Source organism: Brachyistius frenatus, unplaced genomic scaffold (genome assembly GCF_029030835.1).
Source record: "Brachyistius frenatus isolate BFR_SWC_R1_liver_20210118 unplaced genomic scaffold, ASM2903083v1 Contig_34, whole genome shotgun sequence".
Lineage (NCBI taxonomy): Eukaryota > Metazoa > Chordata > Actinopteri > Embiotocidae > Brachyistius > Brachyistius frenatus.
Window position 1 is genome coordinate 3,224,180 of NW_027210633.1, and position 21,096 is coordinate 3,245,275.

General features: G+C 42.5%; 2 protein-coding genes across 2 annotated transcripts; both read right to left on the bottom strand.

Annotated features, from left to right (window-relative positions):
* Positions 1–1,299: 1,299 nt before the first annotated feature.
* On the bottom strand, positions 1,300–11,647 carry trpv1 (transient receptor potential cation channel, subfamily V, member 1). Its single transcript, XM_069700682.1, has 17 exons — positions 11,549–11,647; positions 11,044–11,088; positions 9,409–9,629; positions 9,101–9,258; positions 8,854–9,006; positions 8,253–8,390; positions 7,178–7,476; positions 6,778–6,954; positions 6,519–6,674; positions 6,342–6,437; positions 6,164–6,234; positions 5,519–5,684; positions 5,362–5,428; positions 4,917–5,251; positions 4,720–4,841; positions 2,724–2,845; positions 1,300–2,643 (listed from the first exon to the last, which is right to left on the bottom strand). Exons 3-17 carry the CDS (start codon positions 9,615–9,617, stop codon positions 2,561–2,563), a joined length of 2,352 nt encoding a protein of 783 aa, XP_069556783.1. The 5' UTR covers positions 9,618–9,629; positions 11,044–11,088; positions 11,549–11,647; the 3' UTR covers positions 1,300–2,560.
* A 1,000-nt stretch (positions 11,648–12,647) lies between these two features.
* On the bottom strand, positions 12,648–20,999 carry shpk (sedoheptulokinase). Its single transcript, XM_069700689.1, has 7 exons — positions 20,819–20,999; positions 20,600–20,741; positions 18,588–18,762; positions 18,339–18,491; positions 17,443–17,618; positions 16,936–17,136; positions 12,648–15,292 (listed from the first exon to the last, which is right to left on the bottom strand). Exons 1-7 carry the CDS (start codon positions 20,954–20,956, stop codon positions 14,898–14,900), a joined length of 1,380 nt encoding a protein of 459 aa, XP_069556790.1. The 5' UTR covers positions 20,957–20,999; the 3' UTR covers positions 12,648–14,897.
* Positions 21,000–21,096: the final 97 nt, after the last annotated feature.

The following is a 21,096-nucleotide window of genomic DNA, read 5'->3' on the forward strand; positions in this document are numbered from 1 at the left end:
AAGACGGAAGAGAAACAGATCCCTCACTGAGAAACGGCAACATCTACTGTTAGATTTTGTTTTCTTTTTTTAACAGGATCATGTCAGGAATATTTGGCTCAGACTAGTTTCATTAGACTAATTTTCCATTTTGGTGTCAATGCTTTGAGATTAAATACAATCACTTCAGGACAGAGGAGAGAGTAACGATCTTGTTTCAGTGCGAAGTCACCAGACACTGGAAACTACAACATCCAGCCGGTAAAGCTTGCAGTATGCACATGCTCGCAGAGGTTTAATTCTTTTTAAATGTAATTTATTTATTTGTATGATAGGACTCTAAGATTGATTCCTCTTGGTCAGTTAAGGAAGCATGTAATCAGGTTGTTTGTACATATTAAAAGTTACAGCAGGGAGTAAAAAGTTTGAAAAAGTTGACGCTCTGTCCTGCTTTAAATGCTGCAGTGAAATTCAGGTGTTTAAAAAAAAAAAAAAAAAAAACCTTTTTGTCAATGCCACGCTTGGCAACAAGATTGTGAAATGTTTTAGGGCAGAAAAGGTCCTGAAAGATGAACTCTCCGACTTGAAAATGGCCAAAGTCATGTTAACGAGGACACACTGTTATGAAGTCGTGCCATTTTATGTGTGTGTCCTTTTCAGATCGTTTTTTTTTGTATCCATGACAAATGTATTACTTGAATGTTGAGATTCTTTGTTTTGCAGGTATTGAAAGGGACATGTTAGTTCTGAGGACAAAACTCTGGAGAAAAAGGAATAAAGAGTTTGTAACGTCACGTAGGAGCGACCTACAAGCCGAGCCGGAGTTTTGGTCCTGACAGCAGGAACTTCAGTGAATTGCGTGTAGTTGCTACTGATTCTGAAGTTTGCTTGAAAAGACCAAATTGATCACTTGCAAGATCACTTGGAGGTAAACGAAAGCATTTTTTTTTTTTTTTTTTTTTTAAGTTTAAAAGTGAAACAGCAAATGCATTGTTTATTTTATTGTACACTGGCTTACCTACTAGACTACTGTAACTTAAAAGTTTAATGATTGTGTGTGAATGTTGCCTGTTGATGTGGGTTCAGTTTAGGGTGAGCGTTAGAGAGAGAGAGAGAGAGAGAGAGAGAGAGAGAGAGAGAGAGAGAGAGAGAGAGAGTGTGTGATGACGCCCATGTTTTTGTTCACCTAACTCCCTAACAGCCCTTAAAAAGCCTTAAGTGTTTGGTCCTTGGACTTTCCTTTGAAAATGAGCATGGTTTTAATAACAAAACCCAAATAATAAGGAGTAAGAAGATGGTAAGGATACACAGAAACAGCAATTTTAATTTTTGGTCTTTTTATTTTAATGAAGTTTTGTTAAATAGACAGAGCAATTCCTTAGAGATTCTTTATTATGGAAAGCAAGAAAAGGAGTAATATTTTGTAATTATATATTTTTAGCAATGTGTAGTTACTGAGCTGTAACATTTTTTCCAAGTTTCAAAGCTTCAGTTTGCAGTTGTGACTATTTATAATACTTGATTTGCTTGTTATTTAAATTTTATTTTCTTCTTTGTTTCTTGTACTATTGCTGTGAAATGGAAGAAGGTCCATAAGCCTTTCTTTTGTGTCATTCTGTACGACAGATAAGAGGCAAGAGCGTGAGAGTTGTGCTACTCTTTTTGTAATATTGTAATAATAAAATAAAGTTCTAATTTATGCTTTGAAATGAGTCTGAAGTCGGTGTGGTTGAACTTGAATGAACAGCAGGCGTCTTAACTGCAGCTTTCAGTCTCGGAGAGATACAGTAACTTCACTGTAGTCTGACAGTTTAGGTAGCTTACCATTCACACACTTGTCTCTTACATAATCAGCTTTACAAGCAGCTGAACGGTTCAAAAGGCCCATCTAAAGCACACATAATTTGTAACTGTGACAGCTTAGTTCTGAAGGTGGGTGATTGTTACACCAATTGCTTTGCCTTCATGCCATTTATCCAGGTCTGCCTTTGCCAAGTAGCAACAGGAAGTGGAGTAGACAAAGCAAGCTGTGAAATCCGCGGGACTATCTGGCCGCAGTAGATTTAGCTTGTCTGGCTGTGATGAAAATGGGACTTGTATAAAGGGCACGCAGCGGGAGGGCAGGATCAGCACCTTGTGATCAGTATTACTCCACGAAGGACTGAGTGATGCCAGAGGTGCCAGCAGGTTGTGGCCTTTGTGCAGAGGATGAGCATCCTGCTCACGTGCAGAACCAGCATGTGCACAAGCCTTTGGATTAAGTGTTTAATTTAAAATGCAATGATTTCCTTTGGCATTTAAGCAACTCTTGTTTGCTGCATTACAATTTTTTTGTTTTTAACATCATTCTGGCAGTCAAACGCACAAATACTCACAATGTTTCCTCATCACTGCTCATCTCCATGAAATGTTGCTATGAGGACTCAATAGAAAATCAAGCTGACACACTGGAGTGTCAGTCAGTCAGTCAGTCAGTCAGTCAGAAAACTGCTTCACCCATTTGGCAGTTAAATTTCTTGGGAGAACTTGAAACTCCTGTCTTGAGGTTTGAATGCCTGGTTGCTCAGGTCAGTCGGGCTCTTTAGACCTGTGTGGTGCTCGTGTCTGTGGACTGATAGGTCTGCCACGGCCTACTGGCCTTGGACAAGCCTCTCCAGCTCCTCCCTGTGGACAGAGGAGGAAATGTTACTCGAGGCGTAAAACACCTTCCTGTCTCAGAAAAGTGCTCGTCCATGTTTGTGCACCTCTGCTCCGTCTGTCCTGCGGGGCGTCTGAGGCCGGCTGCTGGCCTCGATCCCAGGACCCGGGATCCTCATTGATTTTTCCCAGGTTGCTGTTCCATTTGTTCCAGTTGATTTCCTCCACTCTGAGACAACAAGAGGACACATGCTCCAATTACTGTCTGCCGTGTGACACATCAATCAGCTGTCAGCGAAGGCTAAATAAATGTTCTGCACATCAATTGATCCGGCGCCCACAGCTCATGTTAACTCTGCCAGGCCGAGCCTTTGTCTCTGCTTTATCTTTATTACCTGCTGAGGTTTGGTTTTATGCTGCTCAGAAGGTCAGACGGTCGTGAACAGTTTTGATACGAGTGATTTTATGTCTCACTGTTAACAGCATCAACATAACAGACCCTGTCTCACCTTAATCCAAAGACCAACCACAGTAGATGACAACATCAGGAACAACTCGCACATCCTTCTGAACCTGAAACAAACCCGCTCAGACTTTCATTAATTGACACACTTGAAGTGTTTTATCTCACAGAACTGGACACAAGACAGAACCACCGCCGACCAGCAGCATAATGACCGATGTGGCCTCTCACGAATAACACACTAGTTTGGGACTAATACACTCGGTCATCTATTCAAACACCAAGCACTGCCAACATGCTCTTTTCTCCTCTCCTGATGTGTGGCTGGATTAATCTACAGGTCAGCTCCGGTTACAGTGCACAATCCAAATCACTCACAGTGACATCAGTGTATTTTTCCTCCAGACGTCAGCACCAACAAAACTTAAAGTTCCCCTCGACCCAAAAAAGTGCTTTTTTTTCCTTGTTCCTACAGCTTCACTGTGAAGAGTTTAAAACCAGAAGGCTGTTTTCATTTTCATCTCCTGAAGAAGCAAAGTTTCTCTGTGCACACTGAAAATGAAATGTACAATGTTCTTAAGATTGTCTAATAAAGCAGCCGAACCATATGAGCTGACCAGACAGATGTGTAAGCAGCTCTATGAGGCTTTCATGTTGCACAATGCTGTTTGAGCTAAAGGCTAATTACCATCAGCATGCTAATATGTTTAAAAAAAAAAGGACAACGCTAACATGTGTGTTTAACAAGTGTTACAGTTTTTATATTATTCACTATTTTAGTTTAGCATGTTAGCAGCATTAGCATGTGAGCTAAACTGCTCGCAATACCAAGTATTCCTGACGGAGGTACACAGATCAGGGCGGCGCTCAATGTGGGCGGACGCCGCCATCGGACAAGAACACCTTTCACTGCAGAAAATTCAACAATATTTTTTTATTCTGAAATTAGACAAAGACTCTGACGTCACTGTGCAGTGGAAAGCTTGTAAAATACTTCAAAATGCTTTCTGTTTTCATCTGAGACTTCAGGTAAGTGTTGTTTAGACTGAAGGCACAAAAGCTTCGAACTGGACTGAAACGTCAGCGACCGACTTTTGTGTTATAAAATCTGGTTTCAGTTGATTTCTGCACGAAGTCAGATCGGAAATGAAAAACAGAAAAGGCTGAACAGTGAAAATGCTTTTAACATCGGTGTGAAGCCTGAGGAACATCTACAGGATGCCGAACAGCGTTATTTTTGTCAAATATTGAACAGATGGAAATTTTGACCTTTAAGTGTCATTAGATGAAAAGTTAAAGGATCACCGAAGGAACACAATGTCTGCACTAAATGGTATCATTGTTGATACAGCTCATTAAAACTACACCTGTCAACCTGTGTTGGATCTGAACATCAGAAGATCACTAAAGTCTTTAGGATTAACCATCCTGGGACCATGAATATCGGTACGACGTTTCATGGTAATCCATTCATGTTAACCATCGGCCAATCCACGGACAGATGTTTAGGATATTTTAGGATAAATATTAGGCAGGGACAAAATGGAAATCTGGGTGTGTTATGGAGCTTTTGATGGACCCTCTCAAAACATGGCTGTCACTGACTGGAGGCTACAGTCTCCGAACTAAGAGAAGCTCACCTGAAACACTGCCGGCGGTCGTCTCCGAGAGAAGTGCCGAGTTTTTTCTCCACCCCACAGCGAAGCCTCTTCCTCAGACACCAAGGTAGCCGCTTCTCCATGTTCAGGATAGTGATGGCCCTCTGAAAACCATCGCAGCACTTCATTCAGCCACAGCTGCCTTCAGTAAAACACCCACATGTCTGTTTCACACTCACCTGCAGCTTCCAGATGCTGGTGCTGTCCTTGGTGACCTTCTCCACCGTGCGGTTCATGAGGGCGATGAGCATGTTGAGCAGCAGGATGTAGGTGAGTATGATGTAGGTGATGAGGAGGATATAGAAGACCAGCTTGTACTCGTAACCCTGCGTGAACTCCATGTCGCCCATGCCGATGGTGAACTTAAAGAGCTGCATCAAGGTGTAGGAGATGTTTCTGTAGGTGACTGTGACACACCCCTCATCTTTGGGAGAGAGGTCAAAAAGACGGGTACTGCCCGGCGATGTTTTACTGTCGTTTTTTTTAGGAGGCTCTATGAGCAGGGAGACCACGGCTGTGACAGGAGACAGGAATCAGATTACACAGTACGCATAGAAACGTCAGATGGTGCAACTTCAAATAAATGACAGCTAAGGAAAAGTCAAAAGGAAAAAAATTAAAGACCTGCTGAAAATCCAAAGAGGAAGACCATGTAGACCAAAAGAAAGCGCAGGATATCACTGAGGATCATCTGCAAAGAAGAAGAGAGACAAAGAGTCTCAGAGATGAGTCGGTTCGCTGTGACGTCCGCTGAGTTGCAGTGCGACCAGTGTGGACTTACCTTCTGTATCATGACGCTGTAGATCCCCATGTGTTGGTCACCCCTGGAGAAGTAGAGCACGTTGACCCAGCTGAGAGCAAGACACACTACCAGGAAGCCGAGGTACTCGCGCCGCCCATACAGATACAGCCCGGCCGAGACCAGGCAGAGGACGGCCTGCAACAAACTATCGACAGAGGAGAAGCCGCTGTGAACCTGCTCAGCTTTATTGTGACAATTCAAATCGGTGTGAGCTGTAAAACATGACTACAGTGGGGTTTGACTTTGTTACCTTGAGTTACGTCTCTTGATCAGCATCAACAGCTACTAGATTTAATGTGACCGTTATACATTGATCAAGTCAAACAGACCCTCTGATGTCAAAGCAAAAGCAGATCTCTACAAACATGTTTGATACAATACGATTCACCCCCTTCAATAAGCCGCATCTAATTCCTGACTGCTGCTGGCAGCTGGTTTTAGAGGTCAATTAATTAGTTAAATGCAGATTAGCTGTGTGCAGTGGCGGGCTGTTTGGAAGAACATCCTTTTGGTGAGTCATCATGGCAAAACCCACCACGAAGAGTTGAGAAGAAGAAACGCTCTGAGGAGGAAAACTTGACCTTTAATTTTCACCATGTTTGAAAGAGAAACTTTACTACTTACAAAAGACTCTCATAATATCCATCAATGAGCAGCGTCTGCAGCTTTGGCTGTTTCCTCGTCAGGTCTATGATCTAGAGATGCAAATGAGGTCAAGGTTTTGAATTAGCTTCCATAAGGTGATGATGTGAGACACTGGATATTAGTCGAGAAGTCGAGAAGTCAAAAGGTGCCTACTTACCCCCATGAAGAAGAAATAGCAGTTTGCCAGTGTTATCAGCAGCTGGCCGGAAACATACAGGTAACCCAACAAGTTGTGTTCAATAGGGAAAGGTGGCTGTGGGAGAAACAAAGAAAACATCTTCACAGGCCTGTTCGGGATGGTTTCAGTCACAGAGTTTATATCAGTCAAGCTCACCTCTTCATCCTTCTTGTTGTAGGCGACAAGCGTGAAGGTGATCAGGTACAGGATGTAGAACAGGAGGTTGAACAAAAACATTTGCCCTGCAAACATTTTCCACTTCTTCTCCAGCAGGTGGCTCAGAGGCTCCGTCTGGAGCATCTCGTGACGGTTCTGACGGGGGAGACACAAGGAGACACAAGGAGACACAAGGAGACACATGTCAGTACAGAGCCACATCTGCAGATGTGCTGATGGTGTCAGTGTCGGGACTCACGGGGATGTCACTGCCGTAGATCAGGATCTCCAGCACTGAATTGTCCTCATACGAGTCGACAGAGGCCAGGTCGTACAGGGAGCTGTGGACCGGCCCGTAAACCCACTCTGTGAATTTACGGGACAGATGTTTGGTGTGACTCTCCTGGAACTCTCGTTTCAGGATGTGTGAAAACAGCTGCAGACAGATGAAAGTAAAGCAGGAACCAAATCATGTCTGTGAAGGTTTGATCTCATTCACTGAAACAAATTCTGCCCAGAAGTCTCCAAAACTCGACTGCTGTCGGTGCAGCAGGGAAGCCCGTACTACATGTTTGGCCCTGGGTCCCCAAAAGCATTTCAGTCCTGCTGTGTCTGCTTTGACCCTGCAGTACTCCTAAAATCAACATGTAGTATTTTACCCCAATCTTTCCAGTCTTGGCAGCCATTTTGAGAGGTGTCAGCCCCTTGTCATTCTGGATGTCCTCCAGCTTCAGTTTGGGCTGCAGTCGGGCGGTGGTCGTGAGGATACGATCGTACATGCCGGTGATGAAGTCTGTGTTCTCCGGGTGATTGTCGGCCACCACCACCAGGGCGTGCAGCACCGTGTTGCCATGAGAGTCCGTCAGCTCGGCGTCGGCCCGCTGGTACTCGTTCTCCAGGAGGAAGTTGACCACGTCGGGCTGGTTGGTGCAGGCTGCCAGCGACAGGGACAGCTCACCTGGAGACAAAGACAGACTCCTGTTCATTCACAGCTTTCAGTGAGAGAGTTTAATTTGAGACATGCACACCATTTACTGTGGAGCTTTGAGTCTGGTTTGACAGATAAATAAATGTATTTCTTCCATTTAAACAATTTATTGAGAGTGAAGTGCAACGTGAAATATACATAAAGAAAATCTCACGTGCATGGTTCTTGGTTTTTTTGCACATGCCATAAAACACATGTAGGAGATCTTTTCAACAAAAAGATATAAAGATCACTTATGTTAAAGCTAAAGTTAAAGGCACCCTGTGGAGATTATGGCCACTGCTGGTGTTGTAGAGCATTTTTTCTAATGAGCATTTTCCTCGTGTTGTTTATTGTTTGAGGGCCTTTTTCCATGAGATCTACTGGATTCTGGGTAACTCTCCAAATTCAGTTCCATCTCAGACCAGATTCGACTTTAATCCACAAATTTGTTGAGATATAATTCAGAAATCTTGCACCTTGTCACAGGACATACTTACACACATATACAATATTAAAAATCAGACATGGTATTATCTCGTAAAAGGGAAACTTTCCTTTTCCACAACCTAATCACTTTGCATTTAAACTGTACATAATACAGTACATAATCATTGATCAAGGCATCTGCTATGATGTTTGAAGATCCCCAAAACCAGGTGTAATATGTCACATATCACCACCTTCATTACTGAGTGATTCATCTTGTCACTGGTGTCTTGGCGTGAGGTCGTCCCCCTCTCCCTCCCGCAGCAGCAATGACTCACCAAAGTAGAAGTTGGGGCTATTGTGCGGCTGGAAGAACGTCCCGCTGGCTTTAGCGTGGACGTCTGCTCCTTTACTGACCAGCAGCTTCACATAGGAAAGACTCCTCCTCTCTATGGCTATATGCAGAGCTGTCTGGCCTGTCAGGAAACAAATCACATTTCTTTAAATGGTAAATGGTCTGTACTTGTATAGCGCTTTATCACCTTATGGTCTCAAAGCGCTTTTACATGTTTTTTCCATTCACCCATTCACACACACACACACACACACACACACATATGAGACTGATCACCATGCAAGGTGCCGCCATCAGGAGTACATTCACACACCGATGGTACACCATCGGAAGCAACTTGGGGTTCAGTGTCTTGCTCAAGGACACTTAGGCATGTGGACAGCTGGGGATCGAACACCAACCTCTACCGTCTGAGCCACAGCCTCCCTTTAGATTCACTTACAACAATTCTATCTTTTGTGGCTTAAAAATTAATGGAAAAAATATAACATTAAAGATCATTTTCTGCTTTAAAATGGGAGAAATGTGGACAAAGAGATGTTTATGTCCGATTTAAGCTCCAGATTCAGAGGAAAGCTCATCACCTTTGTAGTAGCTGTTTGTGTAGGCTGCATTCACAAACTTAGAAATGTCACCCATCCTCTCTGAGATGTCGATTAATAACTCCACCGTCTCGTTCTTTCCGTCTTTGAGGTGCAGCAGGGCTTTCATCAGGGCGTTTTTACCGTAGGACTGATCTGCAGATGTGACCACACATTCAGGGGGTCACCACAAAGGTCAGCAGCTGACAGTGTGGTGCGGTTGTTGCATTATGGGTCGTCACGCACTCACACAAAGAGTCCGAGAGTTTCTTCATCTTTTGGTGCAGGTACTGGTGCAGGCCGTCCAGCTTCCTGACATCCCTGCTGGCCACCGCCTCAAACAATCTGTCAATACTAAACTTCTCGCTGTCTCTCCTGGTGTTGTCCTGCTCCACACCTCGAATCTTTCTGAAAACAGGATGTTTCACAGACAGCAGGGTTACAAGCAGCTTCACGTTCCATTTGAATCATCACTGTGGGGTTTGATAACACACAGAGCCCATAATGAGTATTAAATAAAGGCAGAACATCATTTTATCACCGCATGGAGAGGCTCACTTGTCAAAGTTGTGATTAATTCTGATTTGATCTCTGGGTTTCTCCATTTCCTCCTGGTAATCCGTGTCCATGGGAGCCTTCGGGGTCTCCTGGGTCAAACCCAACACACAAGCCAGACCATCCTTCTTGGGAGCTTTGTGCTGCGATTTCTCCTCCTCTGTCCTGTCGTCTGTCTCCAGAGTGAAGGCGGACATCTCTGACTTCTTCATCTTGACCTCTAACTGCAGTAATCGGCACAGATTTATGGCACAAGTGTCCATTATCCAGACAAAAAAACAGGAGGTGTTAGAGGGAGCAAACGGGTGGAGAATTAGTGAGCGCCAACTACCTTTCTACCACAGATTTACATTTAAAAAGTGCACAAGAGCCAGTGATATGTTCTGAAGTGTGGGAAACTTTATTTCCTGCAGACCAGCAGTTTTCATCTTGAGAGAGAGGAGTCACCCAAAGTGAAAGAGTAAGAAAAGAGCAAAAAACTTCTGCAACACAAAATATTTCTATGTTTTCCAGCATCTACAATCAGTCAAATCAAACAATTTGAGAAGAAAATATATTTTGTTTGAACTGCTCAAAACTGTGTCATTAGGTTACAAACAAATTCCTTTAATTTAACCAGAAGTGGTTGCGAGCCGCTACTGTATAAAATGTGTTTGCATCAGCTGGGTCTGAAACATGTGAACCGCAGTGTTGTATCTCACTGGTCTCTAAGGGCACAGACATATTTTCAGACATGTGATGTTTCATCCCTCAGTGACTAACAAAGGAGTTTATTTAGAGGAAGATTTCCATGACAGTACTATACACAGCACTCGGGTTGGTACTCTGCTAATCTGCAGAATAAACCAGTCTTTTACAGTATAGTTTATGTAGAAACAGGCCACGTGAAAACAAGAAGATAATGTATTCTTCAAACTTCTGCTGACGAAAATAAAACAATCTATGATTTTGTGATGTGAAAGAAGACATGTTAAAGGTAATGAAAAACCACAGTCTTCTTGGTGTCTTTTTGTTCCCTTTTTCAGTTTGAACATTTTTTTTCTGTTTGAAAAAGGGGAATTAGTGACTCGCTGGAGATTTTAAGACCCCATAAACATCATAAGAGGAATACATATTTATCAGCATAGCAAAAAACAAAGGATGGAAAAAGAGGAAATAAGCACTTTTTTTTTTTCAAGTCTACTTTGTGAAACTATTTAACTTGACCACATTTAAAAGATGAATGTAACATTTACTATGCAGCATTTTAAATTGCTGTTGTTGTGTGCTCGGAAATACCTTCCACATATTATGTCGTGCTGTATTATTTATAGATCTATTGATTCGTGACATACAGTAATGTGAGCCATATGTAAAACACCGTCAGCCACAGACTTTCCGTATGTTGAAAATATGTATGTTTTTAAGATCTGTTCTTTATCCTGATTTAAGGTCAAAAGCACAATCTAACACACATTTTTAGTTGTATGTTTAACTGTAAAAACTATATAATAAACAAACACAATAACAATAACATCACGTAATTCAAACATAGATGACTGAGTGTATGATACTAAAGGATGACATCATGTTCATGGTCTAAAGCAATCTAATCAATTCAAACTGGTAAACAAAGCAATAATACAAAATTTCACTTACCAGAGGTCAGTCTTATTCTCCCAGATTCTCCTCTTTATTAAAAATCTGATCTTCCAATTAAAAACAAAACAACAGTGTTATGCAGACGTGCATGTATGGGTGTGTGAATCCTTGTGCTGCATTTTCATACACTCGGTTAACATAGCACATAGATAGGAGAGTCAGTGGGCAATGAAGTGACCCACCCTAGAGATAATCAGAGCACATTACTGGCGTCTTGAGTGCTTAAAAGGATGCTGTATTGACCATCACAGAAATATCACAAAAGGATTCAACATATATGGACTGTACTCAGTGTGAGACATTATCTGACACAAAATGTTTTATAATGAGCTCAGAGAGGAGGCGTAGAACCATCTACCAGTGTGTAAACAAAATAATTTAATTAATAGAAGCTATGTAATCAACTGAAGCGCTTAGGTGGATAAAAAAAAGTGACAACTTGAAAATCTATTTTCCTCATGTTGCTCTGAAATATGTAAAAACTAACAAAAGAGAAACTTACCCTTCTGCAGAAGATGTCTGAAGTCTTCTTTTTTTAGTCCATAACTATGCTGAACTGCTTCCTGTGTATCTCATGCGCCTATTTGTACTTTCAGTACGGCTGTGGTCCTATGACTGAGTGTGTGGTTGCACAGCTTCTGCCTATCAGAGTGAGTTGTCGACTCGAGTTCTGGAGATCAGGCAATTTCCGTTCCTGACATGACTTCCTTTTTTCACAATTAAATCAGGGCACACTGGCAGGAGATGGTTGTTGTTGGCACAAAATGGTGTAAACCAAAATGTGGTAAATAGGCGACAGACCAGCCAAAATTATTTCAATCAGGAGACACTCATTTGGAGTGGGCGAATACAAGATTAATTCCCGTGTGCAAGGAGAAGAATAAAAATGTGAGAGATGTGAGAGTCCCTGGTGATTAGGCCCCGTTGTGATGTCATCATATGTAAAGGAGGTGAGGCAGTGCAAAGTACATGAAACCCCCCGTGGTTGAGACACGGGTGGATACATAGAACCCTCAATATTACAGAGAGGAACCCAACAATTAAAGTTTCACGAGTGACAGCTGGAAGGAAAAATTCCCTTTTTTAACAGGAAGAAAACCTCTGGCAGTGGCAAGAAAAAAACTCCTTTTAACAGGATTATTATCTGGATGTGAAGAGGAGAGGATTCGGATGAGCTCAGTTTAAAATCTGGAGGTGAATGGCGTGGAGGAGGGTCGCAGCAGATCACCTTGACGTCACAGCTGATGCAGATGACCGAACAGATTTAAATTTTGACTGCAAAGGAAGGATTGGCTGATAGAAATTGTGGCAAAATTTGATTAATATACAGAAAATGCCCATAGTCTGGTGTTGAGAAGAAGTGGGAGAGTGAGAGAGAAATGAGGATGAATGAGTCATAAAGATAAAGTCTTCCTGATTAAACTTACGCTGAGCTTCATTTGTGTCTCTAACCTTTTCAACATTAATGTACCTTTACATTAATCAGCACGCAAAATTTCTATTCTTGTTAGTGTGCTAAATTATATCTGGAGAGGCAGAATAACACATTTATATTAAAATTCAGTGACATTCATTCAAATTATTGAAGATTTGAGACCAAATTGAATTATTAATACTGATTTATTTGTACCATTATAATGTCACTTCATGTGTTAACTTCTCTATCAGTAGTCATTTCAACTCAAATGACTGGATATACTGAAAAATAATTGCATTTTCTACAGTCACATCTGTATTTACTCGTAGAAAACACAGATACACATACAAAATAATGAAGTCACCAACAGCCTCATTTATACATCTGAATGGGTGAGAATTAAGGCATCACTGTTGACAGCAATGGGAAAAGCAGGGATTTTGCAGCACAAGATGTCCAATGTAGTCATCAAAGAAACCATCGTTCCTGATTGTGATTCCTATACCACCTTTCCACCTTGTTTATAACTTAATGGTTTTGGTCATAGTCTGTTTTATGTATCTTGATTTATCTTTATTTAAATCTCCCAAAACTACATTTTATTAAAACATATATTGGCTCTTATTTCTACCCATCAATTGATGACTTTTATTCTTACTACTTGCTACTTGGAAGAAAAAATATAAAAATATATTTACGCACCGTTTCAGTGTCAGAAATTATAACTGAAAACTCTAATTAAGGACTTTCATCAAGAGAAGGCAAAGAAATACCAGTAATCATCAATCTGAACTTCTAAACTTGATAAAATACTTTTCTAAACTCCATCAGAGATATTAGGAATGTGTTTCCACTCAGGGTTTTAATCACAAAGGGAGTTCACTACTGCAACTGACTAATGTTAATTGTCCATTGTGGCCTTTATTCCCCGCAAGATTCCTGTCAGTATATTTGGGTTCACCGTAGAGTTTTTACACTCTCACTCCATTACAGAGGCTCAGTATATTATATGTGACAACTTTGTGAGCGTAATAAATCTTTTTAGAGGGTTTTATTAGAATAAAAGGCCCACTCTGTTAATTAGTCTGTTAATTATAAATGCAACATTTTGTACATGTACGCCTATTCTTCTCCTTCTTCTTTTCTTTTTTGGCATGGACCATCTGTACTTTTCTCTTTTGCCTGGGAAGAACAAACTTTAACTGTTAACTATAATCACTATTCATAAAAATTAATCAGCAGAAAAAAAGCTCCCAAAATATCACGAGGGCCTATCACTAGCCTCAGCCTTGTGTTTGGTATTTGGATATTATTTCTACAACTTCTTACTTTAATTCTGGTTGTGTGATACTCTATACAATATGCTAACATAATTTCCCCGCAGATGTCACTGTTTTCATCTCATACTGCACCTGTAGGCTGTACATAAAAGTGGACGTAGCTTCCGGCTCTGAAAAATTAGGCCAATGCTGAAGTGCCTTAATCTGCAATTCCACCGAGTGCCACTAGAGGTTGGCTCAAAAAAGCCTGCGGCTCCATAGAGTCCCATTCAACTTCTCTTGTGAAATTCAAAGTCAATAAATTTTTTCCACAGATTATTGCAGTTTTGTTAGCTACAGTCGCTATTTATCAGTTTCCTGGAGGTCAATCTGAAAATAATTTCATCATTAATTGGAAAATAAGGCTATAAAAAAAAAAACCGGGGTTTTGGGGGCGTGTCTGTTTGATTGACAGGCCTGTGGTGCAGTCAGATTAAGACTGCACCACAGGTGGGTGGGACATAGTATCGCAGGGTTTCCATTCAGTACATCCCCCCCCCCAGCTTGTCCGAATTTGTTAATAGAAATCTTGTCTTAACCAAGTAGTTTAGGAGCCTAATCCTATCTACGTGTTTTATTTTCTTCTTATACCTAACCACTATTTTTCTTTCTGGGAGAGGCAAAGCCACATTGACCTCTAGTGGACTGGCGGGTGCATTACACACGTTAGCGTGATGTCGGGCTGCAAATGAAGTATCTGGTCGTGGTTTTGATGATGGAAGGAACTCTGCCTCTTTCATGTGAGCTGGTAAACGAAGACCTTTAGTTTGAATGTTAACATGTAATAGTTGCTACATCATCTCAACAGATAAACTGTGCAGTAAACAGATCCAGAAATGCCCGGTATAATGCTTACAGCTGTTCACAGTTAGATGGCTGAAGGGTGGCAGATAGTTTGGGTGAATTTAGTTGCTTCCAACTTTTGGTCCTAAAAATGTGCATACATATCATCCTTGTCCTGGCAAACAGAGCAAAATATGGCGCTGCATTTCAGTTCATCTGATTATTAAACAAAACGATACCATTCGATAAGAAGTATTTAAAAGTGTGCCAATTTCTCAATCATGTAAACAGACAGGGATTCCCCTCCTCCCTACGTAGATTACAGATGTCGTTCAGAGTCGGTCACAGAGGACGATGGCCACGCCGACAGCTGAGTCAGCGTTCTGTCCGTACACCACCTGCAGAGGAAAGGCCTTCTCCACTTCCTGCCTCAGCACCTCATTGCGAGCGAGCGCGCTCCCGCTGCCCACGATCCTGCTGACGCCGGCCTGCTGCAGACACTCTGCCGGCATCATGGAGGTGATGTTGCCGAGGACTCCGCGGCACAGCGCCCTCACCACATGACCCAGAGAGAGGTCGGAGGGGGAGATGTTGGTCACCTGACCCAGGCCGAGAGGGTTGTGTCTCTCTCCCAGGATGGTCGGACTGACCGTCAGGTCGCTGGTTTCCTGCTTCAGGGCGCAATGAATCAGCTTTTCATACAAGCCCGAATCACTCAGCTCCGCACCTGAGAGAAGGAGACAATTTAAACATGGCATCAGTTTACTGTAATCTCTCCTTCTGTGGCCTGCACAGTAAAAACGCTCATAAAAAAACACTCCACAGTTGCTGTGTCACTCACAGTGGTCACGTTTGACTTGAGATGCTTTTCCTGTCAGTCTCTCCTCCCTCAAATAAACACTGCTCTCACTAAACTGTCATTGGTCTTTGCTGTCTGGAAAAACTTGTCAATTTTCCTCCCGGGTATTCTCCAAACTTCTTATCTTTCTAATTACAGCAGTGGTGCAAAATTTCAAGCAGATTTTATTCATTTTTATAAGATTAGAGAGTTGTGCAAGGTGGTGTTTATCGTCCTTATGTGCTTTTTTCCTGTCTGATTTGCATCTAAGTACTGCTTCAGTTTTTGGTTATTTCCAGATAAAATCTGGAACAGCAAGTGAGGCGTAAATAGATGTGCAATCTAACCGAGAGCGAGTCTAGAGGTACATTTTATCTCTTAAAACACGACATCCTTTTATCACTGCATTGCATGTGCAGATGAAATGCTAGCGAGCAGCTCTGTGACGGTGTTTTCAGCTTCACGCTAATTTGAACATGCTACTGTTACATGCTGATGTTTAACATGTGTGATGTTGACACCATGTTCGTGATCTTACATATAAGCATGCTAACCTTTTCTAATTAGCAGTAAACACAAAGTGTAGCTGAGGCCGTGGATGCAGTATTAGACAAAACTGAAAGTCCGACCGGTAACAATGCTTTATGGAAAGTTAAGAAATGATTGCATACATTTTATTGGGAAGCCATGGCAACCTATCCAATAGTTTTGAACACTTTTCATGCAAAACTACAAATGTCAACATCATGACGGTGACCACATGAAAAGTCATGGACCAGTTCACAGAGAGACTTTAGTCTGGACCACAATGGTGGGACACAAACTGCATTGAACTGTTCCTGCTTTCATACATACGTAATCACAGTGGTTCATACAGCTGTGCTTGATGCTGAGCATCCGTAAAGTTCAAGTGGAATCTGCCTCTGTGGCTATCTAACAGCAGACCCACTGCAGGTGAGGAGCTGTAATACAGCTTTTAACGAACTTTATTCGTTTCTGTCCTGCAGACACAGACTGTGGGAACACAGAGCCTCTGTTAGTGGGGACAAAAAAGTCCTGTGAGCAATTTAGGTGATGAGGAAGTTTAACAACAACCTCATCAATGCGGTGGGTTTTATTTTTTGGAGTATCATGAAGTCTCTTCTGACAAAAACAAATCCTGACTGCCCCCCAGACCTGTCAATCAACCCCCGCATGGCCCCAAACCTACCCATCTTTGAGGCCTAATATCTGATTATTAATGGTTTATTCAGAAGGACCCCCAGCACACTGATGAGAAGGAGTTAATGTAGCTAATGACACCATAATGACTTGTGGAAAAATGTATCGACCTTTTATTTCAAGGCACAGATGGTCACTTTTTAAATGGGAGGCTATTGTATAGTTTTTTTGGAGTCAGCCCTTAGTCGCTCTCTGTGGTGTTGCACTTTAAGGTACTTTTCAGATTCAAACTCTACATTTAGAGAACTAAATTCAGGAACAACACCAGGAATGAAACCATTCTGTCACATGTAGAGGCAGTAAATGCATACCAAGCTCTTTCATCCACGAAGTCAGCGTCTCCACAAAAGTGGCCAGTACGTTCCCTCCGTTGAGTGACGCCGCTACGGCCAAGTATGAGTCGTCGAAGTAGGGGACGTAGGAGATAGACGAGGCAGGCTGAGGGCAATCTGGAGGTCTGAAGTCAGCTGGCATGGCGAAGGTCAGCTGGGCTGAAGTGCTTATGTTAAGAACTGGGAAAGTAGGAGAAGGATACAAGCTTTTAGCTTTCGTGTATTAATTTAATTACATTAAATGATTAGTTTTCTGTATGTAAACAAACTGAAACGTGAATATTTACTGCTGTGTTTTCTCTCACCGCTCTGACACACTGACATCTTTATAAAAACCTCTGCGTGTTGTCGGCATTAGCAGTGGATGCAACGTGTCATGGAGCCGTCTTAATGGATTCTTTCATTCAAATTGAATGAACTAATGAGAGTATAACGCATGCGGGGCGTTAAGTGTGCTTCCGGCCGGTGGAGAGATGACTGTTTCACCTGCGTCTGTGCGTGCACTCATGCAGGAGTAGACAGAGCACTGGAAGTCTCCCAGGGCGGCACCTACTGGCGTAGCAGCAGGGATGCCGTGCCAGGCAGAGCGGGTGTGTCCCGCCACACCACCAGATGGCACACAATGAGGAAGCAGGTGCAAAGGGAAGCCGACACCCTTCAAACTGGAGCATGCGCACACACACATATACACACACACACACACACACACACACACACACACACACACACACACACACACACACACACACACACAGTGGTTTGTTCAGTAGGTTACACATAACGTACAACGTGTTTAGTGATTGCAGTTTCAAACCAAACAGGCACAAACAACGCAACATTTTTCATGCGTTTAGTACTTTAAACAAATGCTGTTTTCCCAATGAGATACTTCCCGTAGTGCAGTCCATGTTAGGACTCTTACTTGTGTTAGTGCAGGAATTTTGACAGGGTAGTGGTGTTTTAAATCGCACACTGCTGTTCTGCACTTACAGGAAATGACCTCAACATGTAAACACGTCACCCGCCAAAATATCTGCAGCTTTTAATTATTTTACCCAGAATTCAACGTGTTTTTGTGCCCTCTGTTTAACAATCTCAATAAACACACTGATGGCTTTCGTTTAGCAGCAGTAGTGAAAAATAAACACTTTTGTGTGGTGTTCAGGAACAGCTGCAACTTCCTCAGACGTATTAATTCCCAAAAATATTTTTTGGACTGTCTTGAGTGCATCATCCTGGTACTTGTAGTTCACTGCATATTTGAGTACTTTACAATGTGAACACACTCGTGCACTGAAAACAGTGAGTGTTAGTACACAAGTACAACATTTGGAACACAGCAAAAGTGTTTTCATAAACAGGAAGTTCAGCACTTAACGTACATGTTTTTGTTCCATTGATTGGTTGACGTGTTGAAGAAGCCCCAGCTGGCTGCGTTCTGAGGCGTCATCACACACCCGTCCAGACCGCACAGCATGGACACCACGTAGTCCTGGATGGTCCCTGCAACTGCGAAGTCCTCGAGGAACTCGGGTCTGCAGTGAAACCACAAACCTTCAGAGTCTGGTTCTCAGACCACAAAACAAAAAGGAGTGTCAGGCTGAACATGGCGCTTTTAAAAAGGAGCCGACCTGTGTTTCATGTACCAGAAGATGGTGGCGCAGCCGAACCCCGTGGACACGCTGAGATGCGAGTCGGGTTTTGGAAGAGAGGACAGGAAGTCGCCGCTGCAGCGTCCATCCTGCCAGGTGATCAGCTGACTGGTGTCTCCGGCTGTGAAGAAGTCCCCGTTGGACCAATCGCAACCTGTGACAGGCAGGAGACACAAAAATATACAGCAGACTTTCACTTCAGCATGCGACCAAACACGACAAACTAATCTGGCTTTAATGGGTTTATATGGACACAAATATCACAGCAACAAAAACTATCTGTGATTCCAAATGTATTTTAAATGCAACCAGCAGAGGTTGTCATTGAAAGGCTTCGTGCTCATCGCCGTGAAGATGACTGGTGGACGTTTGTCCAAAGTTGGTCTGCTCTGGTTAAACATCACGAACTGTCGTCCAAACTAAATTGCGAACTATTTTTAGAGACCGACTGGACTTCAAAGACAGAAAAGACTGTTAACAAGAATGATGTGTGAGGTTTAGCCTTTAAAACAAGGTGAGCTTTCAGAAGTAATTGTACACTTGGCTACAACATGTGTGTTGGGAAGTTATGTGTCATTTTAATGTTAGTTCGGGTACAGCAGTGGCTCAGAGCTGACTGAGAGTTGCTCTTTAGAATGAGGTGGAGTTGTCTTATAAAATGAGGAGTGAAGAGATGAAGAAGTTGGGAAAAAAAAGGCTCAAAAAAGATGTAAAAATAAATCTCTTTAAGGCTGCACGGCAAGTGAAGAATGATCCCCAGAATGGAGGAGGGCAGCTGCTCAGAACAAAAACTATGACGCTGTCCAGATGTTTGGCTCCGAGAGAAAAACATTTTTCTTGACTGTATCTACGTCACACTTACACTGACTGTATGACCTCACCGTGGTCATAATAACATGGAAGTAGGGAGCACGTTGAGACTTTAACTCGTTAAAATACATTCAAATGTGTTTGATGAAACTGTTTTGATTTCCATCCTCATGTGGATCTCTATCAGATGTTAATATTTGAGACGTGTAATATTAAGTTATCCCTGTTATTGTTCCCTGTCTGCCGTCCCCACCCTCTGCTACATGACCTCATCAACAGGTGATGATTAACAGATAAGTCTGGTCATCATTAAATATAATGTATGCTGGAACAATGACACGAACTGCAGGTGATCTTCCATACATATTAGACAGCTGTGGTTGGGGGCATTACGGTTTGAGTTGTCGGTCCGTCTGCTCCATTCTCGTGAACGAATCTGAAAATCTGAAAATTTGACACAAACTTTCACTTGGACTCGAGGAGATGAACTGATTCGATTTTGGTGATCAAAGGTCAAAGGTCACCATCATTGAGCCGGTTAACCTGAGAGCACGCGGCTTCTTATGTTGCTGCTTTCTTCTGGTGTGAGTCCCTGTTGTGTGTAATTATATTTACTGTGTGTATTCCCTCTGCTGTCGTGGTTTGTACCGAGCAAACCCACAGTGATGGGAGCAACACCGGCTGCATACCTCTATTAATAATAAGATATCTTCACCACATATATCATATGAGTCTGGACAAACATGGACGTAACGTGTAACTTGATTGGCTGGGAGGCAGACAACTGGGAGGTGGTGTTGTAAGTCAATATCTGACATGATAAAAAAGAAAATCAAACATGGGGGCGAATTATTTAATTCTTTGGAAATAGTTGAAGTTTCAACTGAGCATCAGAACAATTTCACTAATAATAACCCAAAAACAAAACAAACCCTATAATTCATGAAATCATTTTTAGAGGCTCCAGAGTGGCCCTTTACAAAAACGTTCCTGAATATTCACATGTTATGACTGGAATCACAGAGATTTAATCAACATTTCAGTGTCTACTTCATTATCCTGCTCGTTCATTTCACGAGTGAACACATTGATTTCGTTGCATGTACCACAGAGCCGTCGTTGCACCGTCAACCACACTTCGTTGCGAAATGCCGCATCTTGCAGGAAGTTATTGGTCTTACCGCTCTTTGCTTTCCAGAATAAAACCCCGTGCATCTGTCCGGACACCCCGATACTGCACACCTGCTGCAGCTTGTCTCCGGGCAGCAGGTCGATGCAGCGGTTCACCGCGTCCACGATCCGACCGGTGTCCTGCTCTTTCGCCTGCAGCGCACACGCAGCAGTGTTTAGTTCACTGCGCTGCGGTCGGGTAAAGCTCGGTGGCACGTGAGCGCACTCACCTTTATTCCGTTATCGTCGGTGACATCAGCAGTCGTCGGTAAAGCGCGGCTTGCAGCCACCGTCCTGGAGCCGGTTTCTATTAACACGGCTTTTACCGAAGTGGTGCCAATGTCTAAGCCCAGGATAAAGTTAGACATGACCGCGGTGCAGCTGCGTGCCTTGACGCTCAGCAAGTTTACATCGTCCTGAAAAGGCAAAGTCAACTCTGCTGCGTTCAAATGGGCGTAGGAAATCTGAAACTCTCGTATTTCGATGTTCTCCCAACTAAGTTATTAGT

Coding starts and splice junctions, on each gene's coding strand:
- trpv1 (XM_069700682.1), bottom strand. CDS start 9,617: ATGAAGAAGTCAGAGATGTCCGCCTTCACTCTGGAGACAGACGACAGG. Junction 9,007..9,100: donor GAAACTCTCGGACTCTTTGT/GTGAGTGCGTGA, acceptor TCACATCTGCAG/ATCAGTCCTACGGTAAAAAC. Junction 5,685..6,163: donor GGATATTATGAGAGTCTTTT/GTAAGTAGTAAA, acceptor CTCTGTCGATAG/TTTGTTGCAGGCCGTCCTCT.
- shpk (XM_069700689.1), bottom strand. CDS start 20,956: ATGTCTAACTTTATCCTGGGCTTAGACATTGGCACCACTTCGGTAAAA. Junction 20,742..20,818: donor CCGACGATAACGGAATAAAG/GTGAGTGCGCTC, acceptor TGTGCGCTGCAG/GCGAAAGAGCAGGACACCGG. Junction 17,137..17,442: donor GAGTGCACGCACAGACGCAG/GTGAAACAGTCA, acceptor CTACTTTCCCAG/TTCTTAACATAAGCACTTCA.